General features: G+C 40.2%; 2 protein-coding genes across 4 annotated transcripts in view; both read left to right on the top strand.

Annotated features, from left to right (window-relative positions):
• LOC6042246 (protein dimmed) overlaps positions 1-3,973 on the top strand; it is an 80,983-nt gene extending 77,010 nt beyond the window's left edge. The window contains exons 2-4 of the mRNA XM_038256830.1: positions 1,279-1,806; positions 1,911-2,168; positions 3,005-3,973. Coding sequence (XP_038112758.1) covers positions 1,585-1,806; positions 1,911-2,168; positions 3,005-3,586 — 1,062 coding nt within the window. The 5' untranslated portion in view covers positions 1,279-1,584 and the 3' untranslated portion in view covers positions 3,587-3,973. The remainder of the gene's footprint in view (positions 1-1,278; positions 1,807-1,910; positions 2,169-3,004) is intronic.
• An 8,560-nt stretch (positions 3,974-12,533) lies between these two features.
• Positions 12,534-16,960, top strand: LOC6036528. Of its 3 annotated transcripts, none has more exons than XR_005277820.1 (3): positions 12,534-16,204; positions 16,269-16,344; positions 16,402-16,960. XR_005277820.1 is itself a non-coding variant. In XM_038258077.1 (3 exons), exon 3 carries the CDS (start codon positions 13,410-13,412, stop codon positions 15,987-15,989), a length of 2,580 nt encoding a protein of 859 aa, XP_038114005.1. In that variant the 5' UTR covers positions 12,534-12,888; positions 12,953-13,028; positions 13,086-13,409; the 3' UTR covers positions 15,990-16,960. The 3 variants fall into 3 exon arrangements, 2 of the variants coding, with proteins under 2 accessions (XP_038114005.1, XP_038114004.1); XM_038258077.1 differs by having other exon boundaries at positions 12,534-12,888; positions 12,953-13,028; positions 13,086-16,960; XM_038258076.1 differs by having other exon boundaries at positions 12,534-13,160; positions 13,222-16,960.
• The last annotated feature ends 7,166 nt before the right edge of the window (positions 16,961-24,126 follow it).

Raw genomic sequence — 24,126 nt, 5'->3', positions numbered from 1 at the left:
AATGTTCACATTCTAACTAATTGTATTGAACAAGCAGTAAAACCTTTAAGATTACGACAAAATCCGTAATCTACCTTCCGTTCATCAACATCACGTACTTCTCCAGTAAACCAACAAGAACAAAAAAAACTGAATCATTTTATGAAAAGTACCACAACAACAAAAAAAAGAGAAACTTTCCTCCGACACTTTGTCGCGGTCAAGGGTATTTGCTGTGCTCATTTCCACTACAATTACCTGAAGAGTTTCCATGCAGTTCCTTCATTTTTATTTTTTTGCGCTGCTCATCTCCGCATCTCCTCCATAGTTTGTTTTACTGCAGTAGCTTGAACACGGTTTCTCTTGGGAGGAGAAAAAAACTTATCGCTCCCAGGGCATCTTTCCGGGAAAATCTGTGCTCTATCTGCCCTCAGTGAGCTCAATTGGTTTCGAATCATCGTCTTTCCTGCCGTTTTGTCCCCTTGTTCTGGGAAAACTCCATTTCCTGATAAGAGTTCGTGCGGGGATATTTCCATATGAGAATCCGGAATTGAAAGAATTTTTTAACAAATTTGTCATTTTTATTTGCAAAATCTTCAAAATTTTAAATACTAATTTGAAATTTTATACACTTAACAAAAATTAATTCCACACATATAAATACTAGAAATTCTGCCACATACAGGCACGCTTAGGATAAGAATGCATCTCAACGAGATAATTGGAGTACAGTGAGCAAATTTCGAAACAAGTGGATAAAATGTCTTTTTATTTCATTGGTAAGAAAGGAGATCTCGATGATAAATTTCCTGAAAGAAACCAGTTTATACAACAAAATTTGAACCATTTTTCTAAGACATGAATGCCACAAAAGTGGTAAAATGTCTATAATAAAAAAAAAATTCATTGGAGACGAGCAAAACCTTTTATTTCAAATCATTAAAATATAATGCTAGATTTTATAAATCGTTACCCTTTCCCACTGTCTGGTCTGCAAGAACCTTTACGACGATGGAATCCAACCTGGTTGGTCCCTTCTCCACCAATTTTCCCATCCGAGGGTGGCATTTAACTGCGTTGCGACATAATCACGTTTCGGAGAAAATTCTCCCGGCTTTTTTTTCCTTCTGTTCCCGTTCTTACCGGAGCTTTTTTTACTCCTACACCGGTAGTCTACAAATTAATCTTGAAATAAAAATAGATTGTAGGGAAAATTGGTGCGGAAGTGTTTTATAATCTCCCATGGCGAGCGTAATATTCATTTTCGCTTATCTCTTCTCTCTCACTTTTTTTTTGCAGAAAATTTTACCACAAGGATAATTCAGGGTAAAAACTACGCAGAAGGGTCATCCTGGGACGATCCGGCTTCGTGGGAGACGCAGAAGAAGAAGAAGGATATGGAACACGTCGCCAACGAGGGCAGCAGATTGAGGTCAACTTGGGCGTAAATTAAGACAAGAGAGAGGAATTCCAGGGGAGCTTTCAAGTGAACAGCTGAGGACCACACCACAAACTGCTACGGTGCAAAAGAAAAGAAGCAGTCCTGAGTCAGAAATTGTGGCAACCTTTCTGTCCCACCACCACCAACACCACCTCTGGAAGAAGATGAGGTCGGACCTGACGGACGACAGAAATATCCTGCAAATTGCTGCCGCGGAAATTGCAGAGTCCTCCGACACCAGCGGATTCTTCGAAATCACCAGCAATGGCTCCAACGGTCACAATGGACACCGGTCGGATGATTTGCTGCAGCTAGATAATACCGACTATTTGAACAACCCCCGGACGACCTCCAGACCGAAGCGATCGTCTAGACGGCTTCAGACGGTGGGTATTTCGTCAAATCCAACAAAGCTTTTGTTGATTTCAAATAAAAGTGTTGTTATTCTTAAAATAAAAATAAATCAACCTGCTTCTAAAATACTCAACAGGAGTCCGCGCTAGATCCGGACATGACGGATTCGAGCTCACAGAGTGACGACACCAGCTGTGGCAGCAGTCGCAACGGGAGCAGCCGCGTTGGCAGCAGCAACGGCCGGAGTGCGTCCTCACACCATCACCACCAGAGCGCGTCGGCCGCGGCCCGGCGCCGGAAAGGGGTCCTGAACGCGAAGGAGCGCAACATGCGGCGGCTCGAGTCCAACGAGCGGGAACGCATGCGGATGCACAGCCTCAACGATGCGTTTCAGGTGGGTAAATTTGGAAATGGTGGCTGAATTAGCGGTATTTTTGAGGGAATTCTCTATTTTAACGTTCCAACGCCCAAGGCTCCAAAAAAATTGCAACGGTAACTTCAACTCGCTGGTTCTCGGGCATAACTCACCCAATCAAGACTATTCTTTTTTCCAGTGATTTGTTAGGATGTCTAGATCCTAGAACTTTGCAGAACTCAATTTGATCAAATCTGTAACTTTTGCAATCAAAAACACAGCCAAAGTTTACCCCTAAAAAAATACATTTTTAAAAACATTGGCAAAGTGACATTAAACAAGTAAAACTTCCAACCCATAAATTTTCAAAAAAATTAAGAGTTCTTCTTTCCAATGCATTTTAAAGATTAAAAATTATTTGAAAAATTGATTTTTGGCGATTTTTAAATACGAACCCCGTCTAAAGGCGGGGTTGAGTTGGGTTACAAGTAATAAAAACTAGTTTCTTAGAATGCCTTTTCGGTTGTTTATTGTTAATGAAAAATGGGTTGAAACTTCATCTTAGTCTGAATATACATCCTTATAAAATCCATGCAATGTTCTGGCACCCAATCCAACAGCACACTTCGTCGTAATTGCCACTCTTCCGAGGTGTGAAGCACACCCTTCAGTCACAAGAACCTTCTTGACATGGCGTTGAAGCGTTTAATTTACTGCATTCTCAACGACAACGCCAACGAGACGATAACATCCTCCCATCCCTACTTGTATAGTGCCTATAATTGATACCAACACCAGTAATTAAAACTGTGCTCCTGAACTCAACTGGATGCTGATTCCGTTCTCTTTCGTTTCCTTTTTTTTTCTCTGCACAGTCCCTCCGAGAAGTCATCCCGCACGTCAAGAAGGAGCGCCGACTGTCCAAGATAGAAACGCTCACGTTGGCCAAGAACTACATCACGGCCCTGACCGATGTCATCATCGTGATGCGGGGCGAGGGGGAACCGACGGCCACGACGCAAATGCAGACCAATTGCATCCTGAAGGCGGCGGAAGCTGATCCCCGACATCAACAACAACAACAACAACAGCAGCATAATCATCACCCACAGCATCCCGATCAGATTTCGTCCAATATCTCCGCCGTGGCACTGGATGGATTGAACAGTGCCACCATCAGCCAACTCATACCGAACATTCCGAACCTTCATCATCCGGGGCTTACCAACGGAAGCAGTGGCCTCCCCCACCCTAACCACCAGCAGCATCACCACAACAACAACAACCTCACGATTGCCAACTTTAACTCCAGCGTCAGCAGCAGCAGCAACACCAACAATAATAATTCCAGTGCAGCCAACATCACCAACAGCAACACCAACAACAACAACAATGGTAGCGCAAGTAGTATAGACATTGAAAACAGCTTCTACGAGGATCCATTTCAAATGATGTAATCCCCCACTTACCGCCCTCAACAACTATCGATGCATTAACGGTGATGCGATCGTTTTTTTTTTATTTTTCTGTGCATTTTTCCTTTTTTTTTATTTTTGCACCGGTGCTGTTATTCTAGGGAAAAGCTTCCCGTATCAGAGAACACGGAGAAGCAGGGTTACCAATCGGTTTAGTTCTTATTCAAGGATTTATTCATTTGATTTATTTAACTGTTATGTTGTTTATTTCAAACAAAATTAAATAAATTCTGTCTCTTGTATCGTTGTACGAAAAATAGATTTTTCGGAGCAATTTGAAGGGGGGAGAGGCGACACAAACTGTGAACAATATTTGCAACGGTTTAATTAAAAATCAGCATTTTTTTCCATGCACCATTTTTTTCTAAATAGTCCTCCTTACTCTACTGCCCAAATTTTTTCTCGTGAATTTTTATTTTTCCTGTGTTATAAGGTCATTTTGAGCAACTTTTATTCTGCGAAAACCTTTCTTCTCTTGTTTTATGTTTTTGTTATTCCATTTCTAGTATTATAATTTGCATTTATCTTGTTTAGTTTATGTTTGTTTTTGGTAGTATTTGGCCACCTCCTATCATTACATTTTTCCTTGCTAATGTTGTCATGTTTTTACAGTCGTTTTTTTCAATTTCTGGGACACTACAAAAATTACTGCATACTTCTTTTTGGTTGAAAATGGATTTTTGGCAATTTTTTAGATCGAAGCCCGTCTAGAGGTGGGGTTGGGTTGTAGAGGGTTAATACCTACAACCAAGAGTCCTGATTTTCAATTCAAAGATCAGAAATCCCTCATTCATCGCAGATCACGCAACCATCGCGAGCGAACACGAATCGCTGGCTGCCAGCTGCTTGCTCAATCGCTTCACTCAGTGAAACAAATACTTCGTGAATTTCTTTTCCTACTCCGTCCGTCGACACACGAATATGCTCAGAGAGGGAGAGAGCCTAAAAAATACAAGCGCGGCGCTCACTTGGCCCGCACTATAATAGTTTGCCTGCAATTAAAATTTGGCATGTTGGAAATTGCTGCCAAATGTGTATTTGATGTTAAGTAAACAACAAAATTGCAAAATATTACTATAATATCATTGATTTTAAGCAATTTCTTAAATGATCAAAGCAAAGCCGATCGCAAACTATTTTCAGTCTGCTTTGAGCGACTTGACGAAATCGGTATCTCTGGTAGTACATTGGAGTGAAAGGAAGAGCAAAAAGAGAGTTTTCAGTAGCGATTGGTGTGGAAGTGACAAACGGTAGGAATACATTGGAGCAGTTTTTCGTCACGCTAGATTTGTGCTCGCGAGTTGTTTTTTCTTGCGCATGCCAGAAGTTAATTGCAACATTACCAGAGGTAAAATTTAACATATTTTCTTACAAAAAAATCTGTCATCATTCCCAGATGTAAAATATTATCATTTTTTTACTGTGTAATGCCACAATGAAACTTCTTTGGTCATAGGAAGGCCCCAAAAAGTTTGAGCCAATAAATAAATATAAATAAAATCATTTTCTGGATTTGGAACTTTGATGTACAGTGAAGTCTGGGTTTTCACAGTCCTGACCGTCTTATCCCAAGGCTGGCCGTCTTATTTTGCTTGTGAGCAATTTCAACTCAAATCAGGATTTTTTCTGATACTACCCGACCCTCTCCGATTCCAATGAAATTTTGTAGACAAGTTATCCTAGGACATTTTTGTGTATCCAGATTTTTAAGCGAAAATTGCGTTCGAAAGGTGAACGCCTGAAATGTCAAAATCACGCTGTGGTACCAACATCACAAAAAAGAGTGCCTTGGCATGACAGCCACATTTTTTTTCTAATGTTGGTTCACCATTCGAACGCCATCTTCGCTTAAAAACCTGGATATGGAGCCATTTGTAATCGAAAATGACATTTGAGAAGAGCGTAAAATCTAAATAATTTTGAATTTTGTAATTTAAACATTGTGTAACTCGAAGCCGTTGCATCGTATCAAAAAGTGGTCAAAGACAAACTTGTAGGAAATTAAACGGGCTTGCTGAAAAAAATACACTGAAAGAAAAATACACGCCACTTCTAGAGATTTTTAAATTTTTAAGTTAAAAAGTTGAAGGCAATGATACGATTTTATTCGTTCAAAATGTTTGAGAAATTTGCCTAAGATGTTACAAAAAGACTCACAAAAAATGCAGGATGGTAACTTACGTTGGTGAGTAATCGTTTTCATTCCTTTTATTCTAATTCATGCGCGAGAGACTGAGCATGAGCATGAGCATGAGCATGAGAGACCACCCATGGTTGTCCTTCTCCGTTGCTGAACAGGACCGTAATATCCCATCAGCACAACCGGTCACACGCTTCAACGATCAAATGATGTTTCCCTTATCAACAGCATGCATGAATGCGCTGAAAAGATAAAACATCATGATCATCAAAACTAGAGTCGGTGCGAACAGGAAACAGTCGTTGGCCACCAACGGCGCCCGCCATGTCAGTTTGTAGATCTCGAGGGGATGGGACGGGAATGTTAGTTAGCACAGGCTGCTACCAAGGGTGGGTTCTATACGATATCCACACCCCCGCGTGTGCCGGAAAACTACTTCTACTTGGGATTTTGTTAGTGGGGAAGGGTAATGACCAGGATTCATCATAGAGGATGATGATGTGGCCCAATAATCAATGAATTTCGTTAAATAAGGTGATGTATTATGTATTCTCAAGGCAAACAATGCGGATGAGACCATTCCCGGTTATTTGGTGTTAAATTTAGCATAAATGATTCAATCTTAGACAGCCGACTGTGGAAAGATATAATCAAAATTATGTGTGTTTAAAAGGTGAAATATTAAACTCAGCGTTACATATTTACGTAGAGTTGACCTGAGACTATTTATACTTTTAAATTATTATAATATGAGCGACCAATAAATGACTGATGTGTTATGATGTTATCTGAAGGACTTGAACAATCGCGTTGAAACAATATTTGTCGCCGCGATTCGCGGGAAACGAATAGTCGAATTGAATGATAATTTTTATTTGGCTAACGCAATTTAAAACGAATCTTCCCGTGAAACAATTACAAATCATAGAACAAAGAAACCCGGCTGTGACGTGTATCAAATACATGACTAACGAGAAAAACACACTGACGACGATCGACGAAAACGGAACACGAAAAAAAAAAATGCGTCCCGACGGACAGAAACCGCGAAACGGACTGGCTCAGCTCTGCTGTCATCGTGACAACCAGAGCTATCCGCACCTTCACACACACGCACGCACTCATCCGAAATACACACCGACGACGATCGACGAAAACGGAACGCGAAAAAAAAATGCGTCCCGACGGACAGGAACCACGAAACGGACTGGCTCAGCTCTGCTGTCATCGTGACAACCAGAGCTAGCCGCACACACACTCACGCACTCACCCGAAATACACACCGACGACGATCGACGAAAACGGAACACGAAAAAAAAATGCGTTCCGACGGACAGGAACCGCGAAACGGACTGGCTCAGCTCTGCTGTCATCGTGACAACCAGAGCTAGCCGCACACACACTCACGCACTCACCCGAAATACACACCGACGACGATCGACGAAAACGGAACGCGAAAAAAAAAATGCGTCCCGGCGGACAGGAACCGCGAAACGGACTGGCTCAGCTCTGCTGTCATCGTGACAACCAGAGCTAGCCGCACCTTCACACACACGCACGCACTCATCCGAAATACACACCGACGACGGTCGACGAAAACGGAACACGAAAAAAAAAATGCGTCCCGACGGACAGGCACCGCGAAACGGACTCTCTAATTCATGCGCGAGAGACTGATTGAAGAAACTATAAAATATCCCCTAAATCTTCCTCCTTGGAAAATTCTGAGAAATCCTGTGCCATTCATAATCTGAACCGTTACAACCGCCAACACATCGCATCATTCGCGATTGCTTTCCAAGCCCAAGAAGAAAAAAAAACCAAAAGTTGGGAGAGCTTCTTTTACGCCGTTCAAATCTCTTGACTTATATCTGCTGCACGTACCCACTCTACCTGCTGCTGGAATCACCTTTTCCGTTCGTTCTGCGTTGTTGTTGTTTCTGGATCCCGCTGGGACGGAGCAGGAGGACAAGCCCAGACTGGACAGACAGCACCTGAAGGCCACTCCGGATTGTAACCGAGACCCGACAAAAACTTGTTTGGGTAAGGTGGAGTGGACTTTTCTGTGCACTTTTCCACGTCAAGCTGTGATTTAAGTTTTTTTTTCTCATTTTTTTCAATGCGTGCTAGTACGGCCACTACTGCCCTCGAGCACGCTCTCAATGGAATGTCTTGTCCTTTGGGGCGCTAGGGATGCTCAAAATTCAGTCATTTTAAACTTTCTGGGAACGGATTTTGAAAAAAGAATCTCAAACCTTCTAGAGGAGCAGCGTGGTGCTTACGCTTTCTAAGTATACTTTGAACATCTCCAGCTTGCGGTGACCGTATAACCTTCGGCCATCAGCGGACAGGTATCCGTCCGTGGCTTCCGCCTTATGTTCCGGCTCGCTCTTGTTGTTTTTAACTTGTGCGGAGTTCCTCTCCCACCGGGGTCTTATTTGTCTAGCAGCACGTCCTACTTTGCGTGATTTATTTTTCCTCCCTATTTTCGGAACAAACCAACACTAATCCTCCGCACTACAACAGCACGATGAAGGGCTCTTGGTTTGGAATCGATTTTCATTCCATAACTGAAGGGAAAAATGCAGAAACTGCTTGAAATTGATCAGTCTAGAGCTGTGAGTAGGTATGTTATTCAAAAAAGTAATCTAGCGCACTCCCACATCTTACAATAAAAAAAAATCATGCCAGGAGAAGTTAAAAAATCTTCAAGTAGTTTGGATCTCATGCTTCAAACCGAAGAAAGATAACAGGATTTTATTTCTAAATTAGTAGTAGACATCCAATTTACACACTCATTTTTGATTTTCGAGCTCGGCAGAATTCTGCCGAAAACAGAACAACTGATTTCTTCGGCAGAAAAATGCCGAACTTCGGCAAATTAACTGTCATTTTTCACCGAGTAATCGGTACAATGACTCACATTTTGCCGAGATTCGGCATATATTTCTGCCGAGCGATAAGTTGTTCTGATTTCGGCAGAATTCTGCCGAAGTTCGGCATAAAAATCTGAGTGTGTAGAAGTTTTGTTTGAATTGAAAATAAAATGAAATGATCTATTGTTTTTCATAGAAACTCTAGAGTTGTTTTGGCCTGCCACCATAAAAACATTTAAAGTTTGTAAAAAACTTTAGAAATTCAAGTATTAGAAAAAATGTATATTTCCAGCAAACGAGTAATTTGAGTAGTTTGAGTTTTTTTATTTCTATGAAGAAACCAATGCAAAAAGTTTCATTTACAATGCAAAAAATCTTTTCAAATATTTGAAATATTAAAAAATTAGATCTAAAATGTACTTATGCTACTTTTAGGAATTTCTCTTAACATCAAAGATACTAGAAAATAAGTGGTTGAATTGTAACCCTACATTAAAAATTTAAAAATCTGCAATTAAAAAAATCATTCTGAAAATTGCTACAAAAATGGCTGAGAAACATGAAAAACAAATTGTCCTCCAAATAAACCATATCACAATCAGAACGAGCTGACGAGCGAAGCGTTCTTGTGAATCAAAAGGCATTCTTCCACGAAGCATAACAATCACCATTCTACACCCGCCAACATGGTCCGTCCCACATGTGTGTCCCCTTCAAGTGACAACCCAACACCCACCCCACTTTTAACTCAGAATACGTTATTCCATCGTTGGGTTTGGTTGGTGGATGTCAAACGTACAGACGACGAGATATTCAATCATCTCCATCTCGTTGACGAAGAAGAAAGAATGAATAGAGTGCGAGCCCCATCATCGAGGAAGGAAAATATTAGAGCAGCTTTTCCTTTTTCTGTGGTGTGTCTCCACGCGTTTTCTTATAACAGAACGTCAATCCCCCGAGCAAGCTGCGAAGCCCAACATCTTTGCGATAGGATTCTTATGCCCAAAACCCAGCTGCTGCTGCTGCTGATGGGGAGAGTCTTAAATTTCGACGTGACTCCTTTTTTCGTGTGTGTGTCCCTTTGGAATATCCTGTTATGAACGGAGGCAAATCTGCGTGTAATGTTATTATCGACTTTGGGAGCACCCCCGCCGCTATTTCGAGGGTGGAAAAAAATGAAAGCGTGAAGAACGCCTTCTTTAAAATGAGCACAGTGGAAAACAATGATTTTTTTTATTTACATACAAGCAGCACAACAAAATTAATTCAGACTTACACGTTAGTAGCAAACACCATGCGTCTCCATTGAAAAATGTTTCATAAAAAAATTAGTCAAAACCTTGGATGGTAACATGCCCTCATCAGTTCACTAGAATGAGCGGGATGAACTGATTTTTCTTTTCCATCTCTTTTGAAAGGTTTTCGTTTGCTGTTAGTTTTTTAGGTTATTTCTAATCGACTTTCAAGTGATTAAATAATAACTTTATGGTTAAATTTATAGTGTGGCTGAATTTGCCTGGTTAAAAATAACAAACATTACAACGCGTTGAGATTTTTCCGCAAAATGAAGAGTATGAATTAAATACGTATGGAATGCTATGGAATCATACTGACTTTGGTAGAGATGGGTTCAAAGAACTTCAAAAAGAAGTATTCATAAAATTTTGAAAAGCTTTAATAGTTAGTTAAGAATAATTAAGAAAATGATGATGAATAGCATTATTTTAACATTCTCAAAGTGTCATGATTTTCTCATTGAACATGATTCCGAATCGGGAAACGGAATGCATTTTCGGATTCTATAGACAATTTTCCATTAAGAGGTAAGAGGTAAACTAAGTTTGTAAACAAAAATAAAAATATAATTAAAAAAAATCTTCAAATTGTGCTTCGAATTCAGTTTAAAGTGCATATTAAAAAAAACTTGTTTTGACGTATTTCAGGCAAAATTGTGACTTTTTAACAATTTTACCTAAAATTTATATAAGTCATTCCAGGTCAACTGGGTACTGGACTCGACCTCCACCGATTTGGACCAAACTTGGAGGGAACGTTCATCTATCGATAGTTAACAGAAATCCCAAGTTTGGTGCTGATTGGACCATCCCTCTATTTTTGGCACCGTCCTTTTTTTTAAGATTTTCTAAAAAACTTTTTTTTCTTTTAAACATAACTTTGCAACTATTTGAGCAAAAGACTTTTTACAGGTTGCATTTCATAGAAAATTGTTCAAGGAATTCGATAAAAATAAAATTTTAACCCTTAAATGCCCCCTAATATTATATTATAACGTTTTAAGTATTAAAATTCAGTTTTGACCAATTCCTTATATTTTATTTTTTTTTTAATTTTAACACCATCGTGTTCTCTGGACAATTTTACATAATAATCAATATAGACCTCAAACTGAAATGAACTATTGGCGAGAAACAGCGATTTTACTGAAAAAAGTTTGATTTTGCGCAGCAGTCATATCAATGTCACCCCGGTTTACGGTAGCGGCTTCTGGAATATTTTGAAATCAGCTCAACAATCTTCCCATGTGTTCCTTTGCCATTTATAATTTTGGAATGAATAATTCTCGACTTTTTTTTGATTAAGTCCTATCCTATCCTTATAGGACCTTTTAAAAAAAAAACTCTGGAATTCTTAATTGCCACATGTGTAGCTCGGTTTTATAGAGAAGTTTTTGTTGTTAATAATGTTGTTAGTCATTTGTTTTTAGCAATTTTTTCATGTGTCATGACAATCTAATATTTAAAAAAACCTTAGTTAGAGCAAATCTATACATCATTTTCACGTTATTACTGAAACGAAGGCAGAGTTTTGAAACAACAATTAAAAAATCCTCATAACCGAGTTCTGCGAGGAAACGCGTCGCAACAAGTCCAGCTTCTTCGCTGGCTCTGCTGTGTTTTCGTTCTTGGCGCGAAGAAGAAGTGTGGGGAAGTGAAATAAAAGAGAAATTTCAGCCAGTTCTGCGAGGAAACGCGTCGCAACAAGTCCAGCTTCTTCGCTGGCTCTGCTGTGTTTTCGTTCTTGGCGCGAAGAAGAAGTGTGGGGAAGTGAAATAAAATAGAAATTTCAGCCAGTTCTGCGAGGAAACGCGTCGCAACAAGTCCAGCTTCGTCGCTGGCTCTGCTGTGTTTTCGTTCTTGAGTCGAGTCGCATGTGTTTTTCGCGTTTCGTTTTCGTCGTTCGTCGTCGGTGCGTAATTCGGATGAGTGCGTGTGCGTGTGTGTGAAGATGCTGGCTCTGGTTGTCACGATGACAGCTGAGCCAGTCCATTTTGCGGTGACCTGTATATTTGTAGATTCTATTTTCTTTTTTTTTTCTATACAGTTACAGTCATCCCACATATTCGGAACACCCACAAATTCGGAACACTTTTGTGATAATTTGTCAATAGCATGCCAAATGCATCTTTTCTGTCAACCCTACTATTTTTAGGACCTTTATTTGGACATTCTCTTGCTATTTCACTAGTAGAAGTAGTACTTTTTGAACAAAAACTGCAATTTGAACCTATTTTATTCTGAGCAGCAAAACACTGCCTCCAAATTGCCTGTTTCATGATTGTGGGATGTTATTGTGCCTCCCACAATTGTGGAACACCTGAATTTAACTGATATTTTCACAAAAAAAAGTTTTCAGACCATGGATAAAACATCACTAAGCTTGAGTTTCACTGGTTGCAGTATGTGAAGTCAATATTTTGTAACAAATATGTACTCCTGGAGAGATCCAAAGTTTGTTTACATCCGTAAGAAAAAAGTGTTCCGAATTTGTGGATTTCAAGGGTCAAAGTTTTTCTTCAAAAACTTGATATAAAAGTTAAAATTTGCAGTTGTTCGATACAGCATTCGAAAGATCGCAAGAAAAGCTTTCAAATGAAGGTAAAAGCGAATCATTAAGTTCAATTATCGATTTGCTATGATTTTTTGAACATTGGCCGATCTGTAAACTGTTCCGAATATGAGGAATGACTGTAGAATGTAAAGTTCGAAAATCGCGATCATCTTTCTCGTTAGTCATGTTGTTACGACCGCTTAGATGGCCACACTGCCGAACGGTATAGCGCCGACGGTGTAATCGGCCGACTCCATCTCGACTGTCAACGCGAGCGCAAAGCAAGGAGAAAATCAAAACAACAAAGAAGGATTCTCCATTTCGAAGTTGAGAAATAGTTTGTGTTCATAAGTTAGTGAAAATTGAGTGCATTTGGGGTTAAATTAACGTAAATTATAGCGTATCCCAAAAGGAAACCTGTAAGTAGGAAGAAATAACAATAAGTTTTAATTAAGAAAACTTTAACGGTGAAATACTTACCAGCTGCACACGTCGACTGAAGAACAGCAACGATTGTCGTACCGTCACATGGTGCTACCTCGGACGGCGATGATTATCTGTAAGTTTACCTGAAAAGAAGGAGAATAATTAATTAACAAGTGTAAAATAAAAACAGGAACGGAAAGGAAAGGAGAAGGAATCGAGGAGGTTCAAGGAAGGAGGAGTAAATCGCGAGGAGAAGACTATTTGAGTGAGTAGGAGAAAAGAAGTTGAATTATGTACAGAAACTTACCTTTTCAATATAATTTCAGTTTTAAAGCTGCTGGAGACAGCTGCTACAAAAAATTTAGTTTTACTCTGGTTCATCCGAACAAACTTTAAAATCAAATACTGGTTCGATGAATCTCAACACTCCAACCTGAACCAGACTTCAGATCTCTGCGGTGCGTGCGAATTTCTCACCGAAGCGGAGGAAATTATCACCTGCAGCAGCTGCGGAATGAAATACCACTCCCGCTGCGTGGACAACACGGCGGCGGATACGGAGTGGTACTGCCCAGAAGGTTGTCGGAACAATCTCGACGATTCAGCCGAACAAGCTCGCGAACAACCAGATGCGGCGACCGACACGGATTGTCCGGCGGTTGGGCAAGCGGAAGAATTCGATGCGGAACGTTGGATCCGGGAGAAGCAGGAGGAGATCGAGATGGAGCTGGCGGAAAGGCAAGCGCAGATCGATCGCGAGCTGCGGGAGAAGGAAGAAAAGATGGCCGAAGCAATCCGGAAAGTAATGCGGCGGCAAGAAGCCAACTTGGAGCTCGAGCGGAAGAAAAAGGCGGACCACGAGAGGCGAATGGCAGATTTGCAGAGTTCGTTTCAAAGAAGGTCTTCACTCATCAACGAGCAGCTGGAGCTCACCAAGTATGGTTTCGAGAAGATCCTGCAATGTCCTCAAATCGTCAACTCGACGAGTGAGGAAGAGGCAGAAGACGAGAAGAAGATCGAGCGCGAAGAAAGCTCGAATGAAGACCGCGATGGAAGTGCGAAAAGTCGCGTGGAAGACACCGGCGAGAACGGTACGAAGCTGAACAAGCAAGACGTCAGTGGAACTCTTTACGGGCTGGGGCAGCAAGGTTCCGGACTTGAGAAGGCACGACTGGCCGCGGGCGGGGGGCGTACAAGACAGTCTCCTTGCTACCCGAACGACCCAGAATGGTTGCCAAAGTCCTACGGAACGCAACAAAAACCCTCGGAATCCTGTGGAGTTGTGGACGGAGCAGATCTTGGAAAGCTTCAAAGCTGGCTTAAAGGTGCGGCGCTAGACACTGGACATCGTACGCTTCGCTTTTCCCGACGACTACTGGTGGATCGTCCGGAACTGCTGCAACGAAGCCACGCGGAGAGTTCGCGCGGTATTGAGCATCCGGAAGCGGAAAAGTTTGCAACACTCACAACGCTCAAAAGTGCAGCGAATCAACTGTACGAGCGTACGAAAGCGACGGATATCACGCTGGTGTATCCGCTCGCAATTGAAGACCCAGCTAGCGTACTTCCGATTGTGGAGGAACGGCTCTGGGCAACGAAGAAGGCGGAAATAAAGATCTTTTCGTCGAAAAACAACTCGGACATGATAGCCGAGACAAGCAGAAGAAGACAGACAGAGGACGCGGACCTCTGCTGTCAGGAAGAGGACAGCTCCAGCCTGACCAGGGCCAACCAAATGCAACCAAGAGTGCGCCACGATCGCCAGTTGCGGTTCTGTGGGGGAATGGAGGAGATGTTCGACGACGAGCGTACGAAGATCGTCGCAAGCTGGAATCGCGGCGATAACCAGAGGTTGGAGAAACGCGGCCAAAGCAATACATGCTGGGAGCTTTACAACCAGGTGGTTCTTCCAATCCACGAAAGGAACACCGTCGCGCTGATTGTTGGCGCACAGGTTGTTCGACTGGATCTCGGAGACGTACCGGGAAAACTCGCTAGACAGCGGTCGGCTGAGGCGAGTCACGTGTGCCCACGATTCACGCGGATGAATGAGTGGGTCTCTGCGGCGCAGGTTTGCAGCGGTTTGGTGGCTGACGATGGTCAGCTGCAAGAACTCATCGGAAAGCTGCGATTGATGCTGCCGGCACTAATAGCTCTAGGGAACCACCAACACAACGCGGCGCCGAAAGATCCGGACAAACCGAAGAAGAAAAGCGCAATGCAAGAATCGGTGGAATATGTTCAGCAAGATCCGACGGTAACCGACGCAAAAAGGTCGCACGCGAAGTCTATCGCTGGCTGCACGGTTAAAAATGGGTTCATCGAGACAATGGTAAGCGGATCAGCGCACGAAAACGAACCGGTTGAGGCGCTTAAAGAGGTCGATCGAGTCCACACGAGAATGAAGGCGGCTAACTCGACCAACACGAAGCCGGTTCAGCAACGAAATCTCCGGTCAGCAGTACTCGATTTGAAGACGCAAGCAGAGGACGGCGATTTCCTGAAGCAGCAGTGGCTGAGTCGACGTGAGCTGGCTGACGAAGCAAAGAACCATGTTCCGAAGAGCGGTGGTCACGACGAGGATGGAAACAAGCTGCACCACAGCAACAGCATACCACTACGGCACCCCGGCGTCAGTCTCTTGGCAATGACGAGCTGCAAGGCGCATGACGGCGTTGACGACAACGAAGGCGGCCAAAAACTACACAGAAACGCAGCAAATATATCCGGCTCGGTGCCCTTTTCAACGGCGAAAACGCACGAGCAACTGGACAGCGCTGCAAGAGAGTGTGTAGGAACCGGAGGGGATGCAGATTTGGCGTTTGCAATCGACATGACTGCGGTAAACTGGATCGTCGAAGAGAACCTGCCTGGGCTGGACGGCGCGCAGAGGCTGACGGACGGAATCAGCAGGACGACGAACTCGAGTGTCGGCAAAGGCAAAGGTGTCCCCGCGCAATGGCACCAGACGGAGGAGGCTGACCAGTCGGAGCAGAAGAGCAGAGTAAACACAGCGGTACCAAAGGATCTTGGTAAATCCTACGAACCGGATGGTCCGACGGATGTTACGGGCTGGGGTGTTACGACCGCTTAGATGGCCACACTGCCGAACGGTATAGCGCCGACGGTGTAATCGGCCGACTCCATCTCGACTGTCAACGCGAGCGCAAAGCAAGGAGAAAATCAAAACAACAAAGAAGGATTCTCCATTTCGAAGTTGAGAAATAGTTTGTGTTCATAAGTTAGTGAAAATTGAGTGCATTTGGGGTTAAATTAACGTAAATTATAGCGTATCCCAAAAGGAAACCTGTAAGTAGGAAGAAATAACAATAAGTTTTAATTAAGAAAACTTTAACGGTGAAATACTTACCAGCTGCACACGTCGACTGAAGAACAGCAACGATTGTCGTACCGTCACATGGTGCTACCTCGGACGGCGATGATTATCTGTAAGTTTACCTGAAAAGAAGGAGAATAATTAATTAACAAGTGTAAAATAAAAACAGGAACGGAAAGGAAAGGAGAAGGAATCGAGGAGGTTCAAGGAAGGAGGAGTAAATCGCGAGGAGAAGACTATTTGAGTGAGTAGGAGAAAAGAAGTTGAATTATGTACAGAAACTTACCTTTTCAATATAATTCCAGTTTTAATGCTGCTGGAGACAGCTGCTACAAAAAATTTAGTTTTACTCTGGTTCATCCGAACACATGTTTTTGATACACGTCATAGTCGGGTTTCATTGCTCTATGATATGCAATTGTTTAATGGTACGATTCGTTCTAATTTGCGTTAGCAAAATATAAATTATATTCGATCATTTGTTTCCCGCGAAATTATCTTTTACCATTTTAGCTCGTACAGCACGGTGACAAATCTTGTTTCAACGCGATTGTTCAAGCCCTTCAGATAACATCATAACTTATCAGTCATCAGTAATCAGTAATTGGTCGTTCATCTTATAAAAATTCAAAAGTATAAATAGTCTAAGGTCAACTCTACGTAAATATGTTACGCTGAGTATAATATTTCTCCTTTTAATTACACATAACTTTGATTCTATCTTTCCGCAGCCGGCTGTCTAAGATTGAATCTTTTATGCTAAACTCAACACCAAATAACCGGGAATAGTCTCATCCGCATCATCCGATTGTTTGCCTTGAGAATACATAATACATCACCCTATTAAACGAAATTCATTGATTATTGGGCCACATCATCATCCTCTATGATGAATCCTGGCCATTACCCTTTCCCACTAACAAAATCCCAAGTAGAAGTAGTTTTCCGGCACACGCGGGGGTGTGGATATCGTATAGAACCCACCCTTGGTAGCAGCCTGTGCTAACTAACATTCCCGTCCCGTTCCCTCGAGATCTACAAACTGACATGGCGGGCGCCGTTGGTGGCCAATGACTGTTTCCTATCAGCAACGGCTCTAGTTTTGATGATCGTGATGTTTTATCTTTTCAGCGCATTCATGCATGCTGTTGATAAGGGAAACATTATTTGATCGTTGAAGCGTATGACCGGTTGTGCTGATAGAATATTATGGTCCTGTTCAGCAACGGAGAAGGACAACCATGGGTGGTCTCTCATGCTCATGCTCATGCTCATGCTCAACAATTAAAAAATCCTCATAACCATCATTGTTATTTTGCATTAAAATTGACTAAATTTAACAACTTTTGGCTTAATTACTGTAAGGCAAATAATTTAAAAAAAATATTTTCTCGAAAGAACATAAAACCTCAATTTGCATTGACATTTTAAACCCATAACCGTATTGATGAGTTGATTTCGGTAGATCCGTGGTAGACTTTCTTGAAGTAAAACTATCAAAAATCTGCTGTTCGTAAAGCCATTTCTTGACCCCTTTTCCTGGGGGGTGCGCCCATGCCCTGAGGTTTTAAAAACGGTTATAACCTGCTATAAGGATCAATTAATTGAGAGATTTAGGGCTAATTCCGAGTATTGAAATGTTTATTTTCATCCAAATCCTTCACAATTTTTCATTTAAACTTTGTAAATATGACAAATAGTTTTTGGGGGACAGCATTCCAAATAATTAAAATTAAGATAATTTCAATTTTCTTTCCTGGATATAAACCTTTTTAACATGATATCTCTAAGTTCATTAAATTTTAGTACTTTCAACATTCACCGGTTTTGTGATATTATTGTAAAACACATATTTACGGTGCACCAATTTCCACCCACATGGCCCCTGCCTAGACTTACGTGGGTAATTTTATATCGTTATATGAACATGAAGATGGTTCTTTTCAACAAAAAATATTGTCATGAATTTGTGCGTGTGCAACACTCCTCCCACTTTCCCACCTTCTTACATCGTCCATCATCACACTCCTCTTGTGAGCGGTTGGTGTTGGTGTCTGGTTTGTTGTTGATAGAATTATCTATTTATCTTGGGGGTCGCACACACTCACACACACACAAAAGAGGATTCCGACGCCTGGCCCAGAAGGAAGATGATGATGGTGTTACACTTGATTTCTTTCCTTTGCCCGCGGTGACTTGTTGGTTCTCGCCACCGCTCCTTTGGCTTTTGTTGTGCGGCGTCGCGGTGCGTAACGACCATCAACCAAGAGAGAGAGATAGGTGGCGTCGTGCGTGTAAGCACTTTTCACGCACTCCCACACCACGCAGCATCAAAGATTGAGTGAAAGTATTTGACACACTTATGTTACGCGTGTTGCGTTCTGCTCGCGTGAAAAGGGGCTTACTTTTAATACGGATCAGTTTATTTGTGATAAATCTGTTTAGGAAAGGTTATACTGGTGAAATGGAGTTAGAATGCTTTTTGTAGCATTAAAAGAGTTTGATTTGATTTACAATTTACAAGTCAGAGCATTTTTGAACATGAATATTTGAATTTACCTGATAAAATATCTTAACAATTTAATATGTTTTGTGATACAAATAGTATTTTTTTATTTTACCAATTTTCAATAAAACTAAAACAATTTTTTTTAAATTTAATATCTGTTTATTTGGCTGATAATGACCATCGTTGAACCATACACTGTTGCAGTGCGTGGCCGAATGGTTACGCTGTTCGCTTTGTAAGCGGATGATTCTGGGTTCGATTCCCATCTGCTCCAACCTTCCATCGGATGAGGAAGTAAAATGTCGGTCCCGGCCTTGGTTGTTAGGCCGTTAAGTCATTCCAGGTATAGGAGTCGTCTTCATGCCATAAGTACAAACAACACACCAAACCAAGCCTACTCCGGTGGAATCGCTGGCGGCGGTTGGACTCGCAATCCAAAGGTCGTCAGTTCAAACACTGGGGTGGAAGGTTCCTTGGAGTAGAAAGAGGTTTGGGTGCTCTCCCCATTCAAGCCTTCGGACTCCTAGGTTCGAGCAGAAACTTGCAATAGAGACCACGAAAGACCCGGGGGTCGTTAATGTGGATGGTTTGATTTGAACCATACACTAGTTTCGCAGAATCACTACAGGTAAACTGATTTCCAAGAAAATCTGGGTAATTTATAATCCTCTGGGAAAACTCCCACTTTGTACATTTCAGAAAATTCCCAGAAAATTCTCTGAAAATCTACACCTCCACCACACCAAAGAGCACTCCTTATCTTCGCCAAATTGTTCCACCCAAAACCAGCAATTCTACACCCGTCCACCTCCCACCGACCAACGTGGTAATTATTCGGCACGTGGAACCGCATCGCAGACCACAGACGGACGGACAGCTAGCTTATTAATCATGCTAATCATGTGAATAATGAATAACTCTTCTAATATTCTAGCGCCTCGTCGCTTGTTTCTTGCTTTTTCTTCTTTCTGATGCTGTCTGTCGCTCGTAGGCGTAATCGCGTTGACATGCTGCACTTTTTTTATGCTGGTCCTGCGGTAGAAGTTTTTTCGTTCGCGGGAAAAAGTTGCTGATTTCCCCGGAACGTCGTCGGTCATTGACAAACCGGTCAAGGGGGGAAGGATGGTGACGTGACTCGTTGAAGAGAAAAAGAAAGACATCCTTAACGTTTTGGTGAAATTAATGAATGAAGTGCTGGATCTTTAACTGATTGGGAAGAAATGGGATAGATGGAACTGCTATAGTGAACTGGGGCGAATTAGGACAACAAGCTGAATAGAGACAGCAGTTATTAGAGCACTTAAATGCTTTAAAATTGTAAATTGATATTTAAACGTTTTTGCTCTGAGTCTGTTTTGATCAAATCCATTCAAAACTATCGAAATGTTTTGCAAGTAATGGCTATAACAGCTGTTCATATTCACCCCATTTGTACCAAACCACTCCAGGTGACGGTGCTTAGTTACCTATCCAGGTTTTTAAGCGAAGATGGCGTTCGAATGGCGAACGCCCGAAATGTCAAAATCGCGCAGTAGCACCAACATTAGAAAAAAAATGTGGCTGTCATGCCATGGCACACTTGTTCCGTAATGTTGGTACCACTGCGTGATTTTGACATTTCGGGCGTTCAACATTCGAACGCCATCTTTGCTTAAAAACCTCGATACACTCAAAAAATGAGTCCGCGTAAACGTGAATGGTGCAATGCACTATAAAAGTTGAACAGTTTTCTTCCTGATTCCCTGTGGCATGAACTCTGTTCACGTTTACGCGAACTCATTTTTTTGAGTGTATCACAAGTTGAGTAGTTCCTTAGAATTTCGAAAAAAAAAACCGAAATGTTTATTTATTCTTGTTTTATTTATTTGGATGAGAGAATGTCAAGAGAAACCACTTTGCAAAATTAGTTTTTCCTAAAAAGGTTCAATACAAATTGGGCATGGTAAGACTATATTCGAAAATCTGTATCTTGAGAAGGGATTGTCTGATCAACGGTGTCTTGGAAATTATAAATAGGTCTTTTCAGAATAAAATAGGTACACATGAAAAATATATTTTTTTTATTTTTAATTTGACCTTCAAACACTAAAAATAAGGCTATATGTTTTTCATTTTGTTTCTCGATTTTTATATGTTTTAAAGGGCGCACATATTTTTTTACGCTGTTGTTCAGGATGGTGCAAAATCTGGTACAGAAAACATAAATAACAGAAAGATTTTTGAAAAAAAATCTAAAACTTTTTCAAAAAATTTAAAAGAAAATTATGCGAATTTACCATTGAAAAAAAATCCTTGCAATTTAATATTACTTTAGAAAATTATTATCATGCTGAGATACAGCCTCTTAAAGTTTGAATTTTGTTATAATATATTATATGTTTTTTCTCAATGTCATTTGATAAGCCCTCATTTTCCATTTGCTATATCTGGGGTTTCCCTAGTAGTGAACTATTAGGTCTATTTTTAATGTAAAAAATGAAATAATTGGGAAGGTTGCTCTTGTTTAAAATTTAGAAATTAGGAGAAAAGAGATTTTGAATATCTCAGCAACGAGTACCTTAATGTAAAATAAGAAAATTGAAAAAAAAAATGGTAGGGAGTGTTTTTCCTTCATAAAATAAATAATTTTTCTCGGTTTGTTTCGCAGAACAGACTTAAGCTAACAAATTCGGCAAGTCTCTGAAACACGATTATTACCCAATAGGCTCCCAACATTATTTTTTTAATGGTTGCCATATCACACCATAACATTTTGAAACTTTTTCGAATCATTCATATTGTAAAGAACAGTTTTCTGAATAATTTTCTTTAAAAAAGTGTCAGTTTTGGTTAAATATAGGCAGAAATAAGCCCAATTTGAGCATGAACATGGTTGACTGCCAATGAGCTGCTACTCCGTTATTGATAGATCAGCTGAAGTTAAACAATGAATCAAAAATGATCAGTGGGAGCCAACCATCCGTTCACTGTTTAACCTCTGAAGATCCCTGCTATATTAGTCAATACCGGCGCCCTACCAAGAAGCCTGCAGTTCAACGAAAGGGAGGAATGTTAGTCCGATAGTTGAAGTTGCAGACTCATCAAGCACATAGTTTTTCGCTATATATCTGTTGATACCGCATGAGACCGTTGAATCCACAGCATCTCCTTCAAGCAACACGTGATTAATTTTTTTTTTGGTTAGTAGGATAAGGTATTGGCTTTTCGATGCCTCCCGAGCTACGACGCTATGGGGTGGACTTTCATTACAGACCCGTCGGCGAGCCTTCCGAGCAACGGTGCTATGGGAAGGTCTTTCTGGTTAACACACAAAATCACTCACACACAGTTATTTTGCTCCACTATTAACTCGACTATCCAAATTGTCAGTGCGTCTTTCGATCATTATATAGAAATGGCTTTTTCACCGCAAACAAATAAAACCTTATTCGAAAAATTTAAGCACAATCCACCCGACGCCGTGCCTTCCGATCAACGATGATATAGGAAGGGCTTTGAAAATCACAAACAATTAATTAAATTTACAAAAGCACAAAAAAAACACCAATTACTCAACGAAAAAGACAAAAATAATTCAGTAAGGCAAGCGCGTGGCCTCACCGCCCGCAATCGACTGAAGTACTAAACACAATTAACACCCTGTTACTTTGGAACACAATTAATACGACAAACGGCTCGAGCCAAAATTCTCAGTGGGAACACGGAGAGACCGGCCGGGGCAAATCTAAGAAAATCTTGGTTAATTTAACTAAAAGTATGGGTTAATTTTTTACACAGCTTTTTTTCAACAATCGATTGTTGATTTTGCTAACCCGAAATTGCTGACCACCGATAATTAAAATTAACTAAAAAAATACTTGGAATTGCCATTTTTGTTGGTTAAATGGCCGAAAAAATTCTAGCAGTCGACTGCTAGAATATTTTTTTCAGAAAATTAACTAAAAATTTCTTGTTTTCAGCTGAAATATTGTGGAATATTCTGTTGAAGACTGGTTGGGAAATGTTTTTCAACTTTTTTTCAACAATTTTTTTTCGTTGTATCAACCGAAATATTTTTGCATGCAGCAAATTATTAGTATTTTATAACAAAACATTTCTTAATTAGACATAATTTATGTAAGTGTTGATATATATTTTCTTTAATTATCTAACGATATAGGCTGGGCCGAATTTCTAGCTATATTTTAACTATTGTCTTACTTGAATTCAGAAAAATATTCGTACATGTAGTCAATAACTAGCAGTTGTTAGCGATATTTTTATTGAATTTGCAGTAAATTTTGTAATAATGCCTCACAAATTAATGCTGAGTGTTTTTATTTTCGCATTTATTCTGCCTAAAAATTTAACGTTTTGTACTAATTTGTTTTTTTTTTTTGCATGAAGTTGTTAAGTTACTGTTAAAAGCATCAAAACAAAACTTTTTTTTTTAATGTTGTTATAAAGCATGTAAAGTTTGAATAATGTTTTAAAAAATTACGTTGCATTAAACTAAAAATAATGAAAAGGCAAATTACAAATTTGTTAAACATATTTAAAAAAGATGTTTAATTTCTCGTAAATTTCTTAAAAATAGAAACCGAGCAAAATTTTCACCAAGTTTTAAGCTTATATTTTTATTATGTTGTATAAAATTAAGTGTTGTATCCACTTACCATCACTGTGAAATCATCCGATAAGTCATCATCATCTACAATGGTCTCAGGTTTAGTTATTTTTCTTGTGGTTGGAAACAGAATTTTCACTAAAGTGAACCTTTGCTGCAAATAGACATGTGAAATGTATTAGTAATTTAATACAAAATTCTTAATTTCGGCTATAAACTGAAAAAAGGAACGTAAATAAATGAAATTATATTGAGGAAAGAAGAAATATCAATAATGCTACTTACCAAAGTTGCATTAATTTAACAATTACTTTTGGCAACAAACTTTCATTGCATTTGATTCAATTTATTCAACGTACTTCGATTCCTGAAAAAAATATTTTGAGTTTTACTTACCAGTTTATTGAGCAGTCTTATTGCAACAAAACTTTCAAGATAATAATTATCTTCTTTTATGTATTTTATATATTTTTATTTTTTTATATTTTACTACATCTCTATTTTTATGTTGTTTATGTTGCTTACACATGGCATTTCTATGTATTTTATAATTGATGATTCTGGAAAAAAATAATGGTTCATTAAGTTTTTATCCGTCGTAAGCACGAAGCTTTTAATGATTCAGTTTTCTAATAAGAATCACATTAGATAAATTATTGTGCAAAAATAAACCCATACTTACTTGGATTAACCAACATTTTGTTAAATTTGCCCGGGCTGCTCTATCTCGTTCCATCAAACATTCTTCTAACATGTTCAACTCACTCGCATTGGAGGTC

Source organism: Culex quinquefasciatus, chromosome 2 (genome assembly GCF_015732765.1).
Source record: "Culex quinquefasciatus strain JHB chromosome 2, VPISU_Cqui_1.0_pri_paternal, whole genome shotgun sequence".
Taxonomy (NCBI): Eukaryota; Metazoa; Arthropoda; class Insecta; order Diptera; family Culicidae; genus Culex; species Culex quinquefasciatus.
Note: the sequence above shows the minus strand (reverse complement) of the source record. Positions and strands in the feature narration are given on the sequence as shown.

Coding starts and splice junctions, on each gene's coding strand:
- LOC6036528 (XM_038258077.1), top strand. CDS start 13,410: ATGAAATACCACTCCCGCTGCGTGGACAACACGGCGGCGGATACGGAG.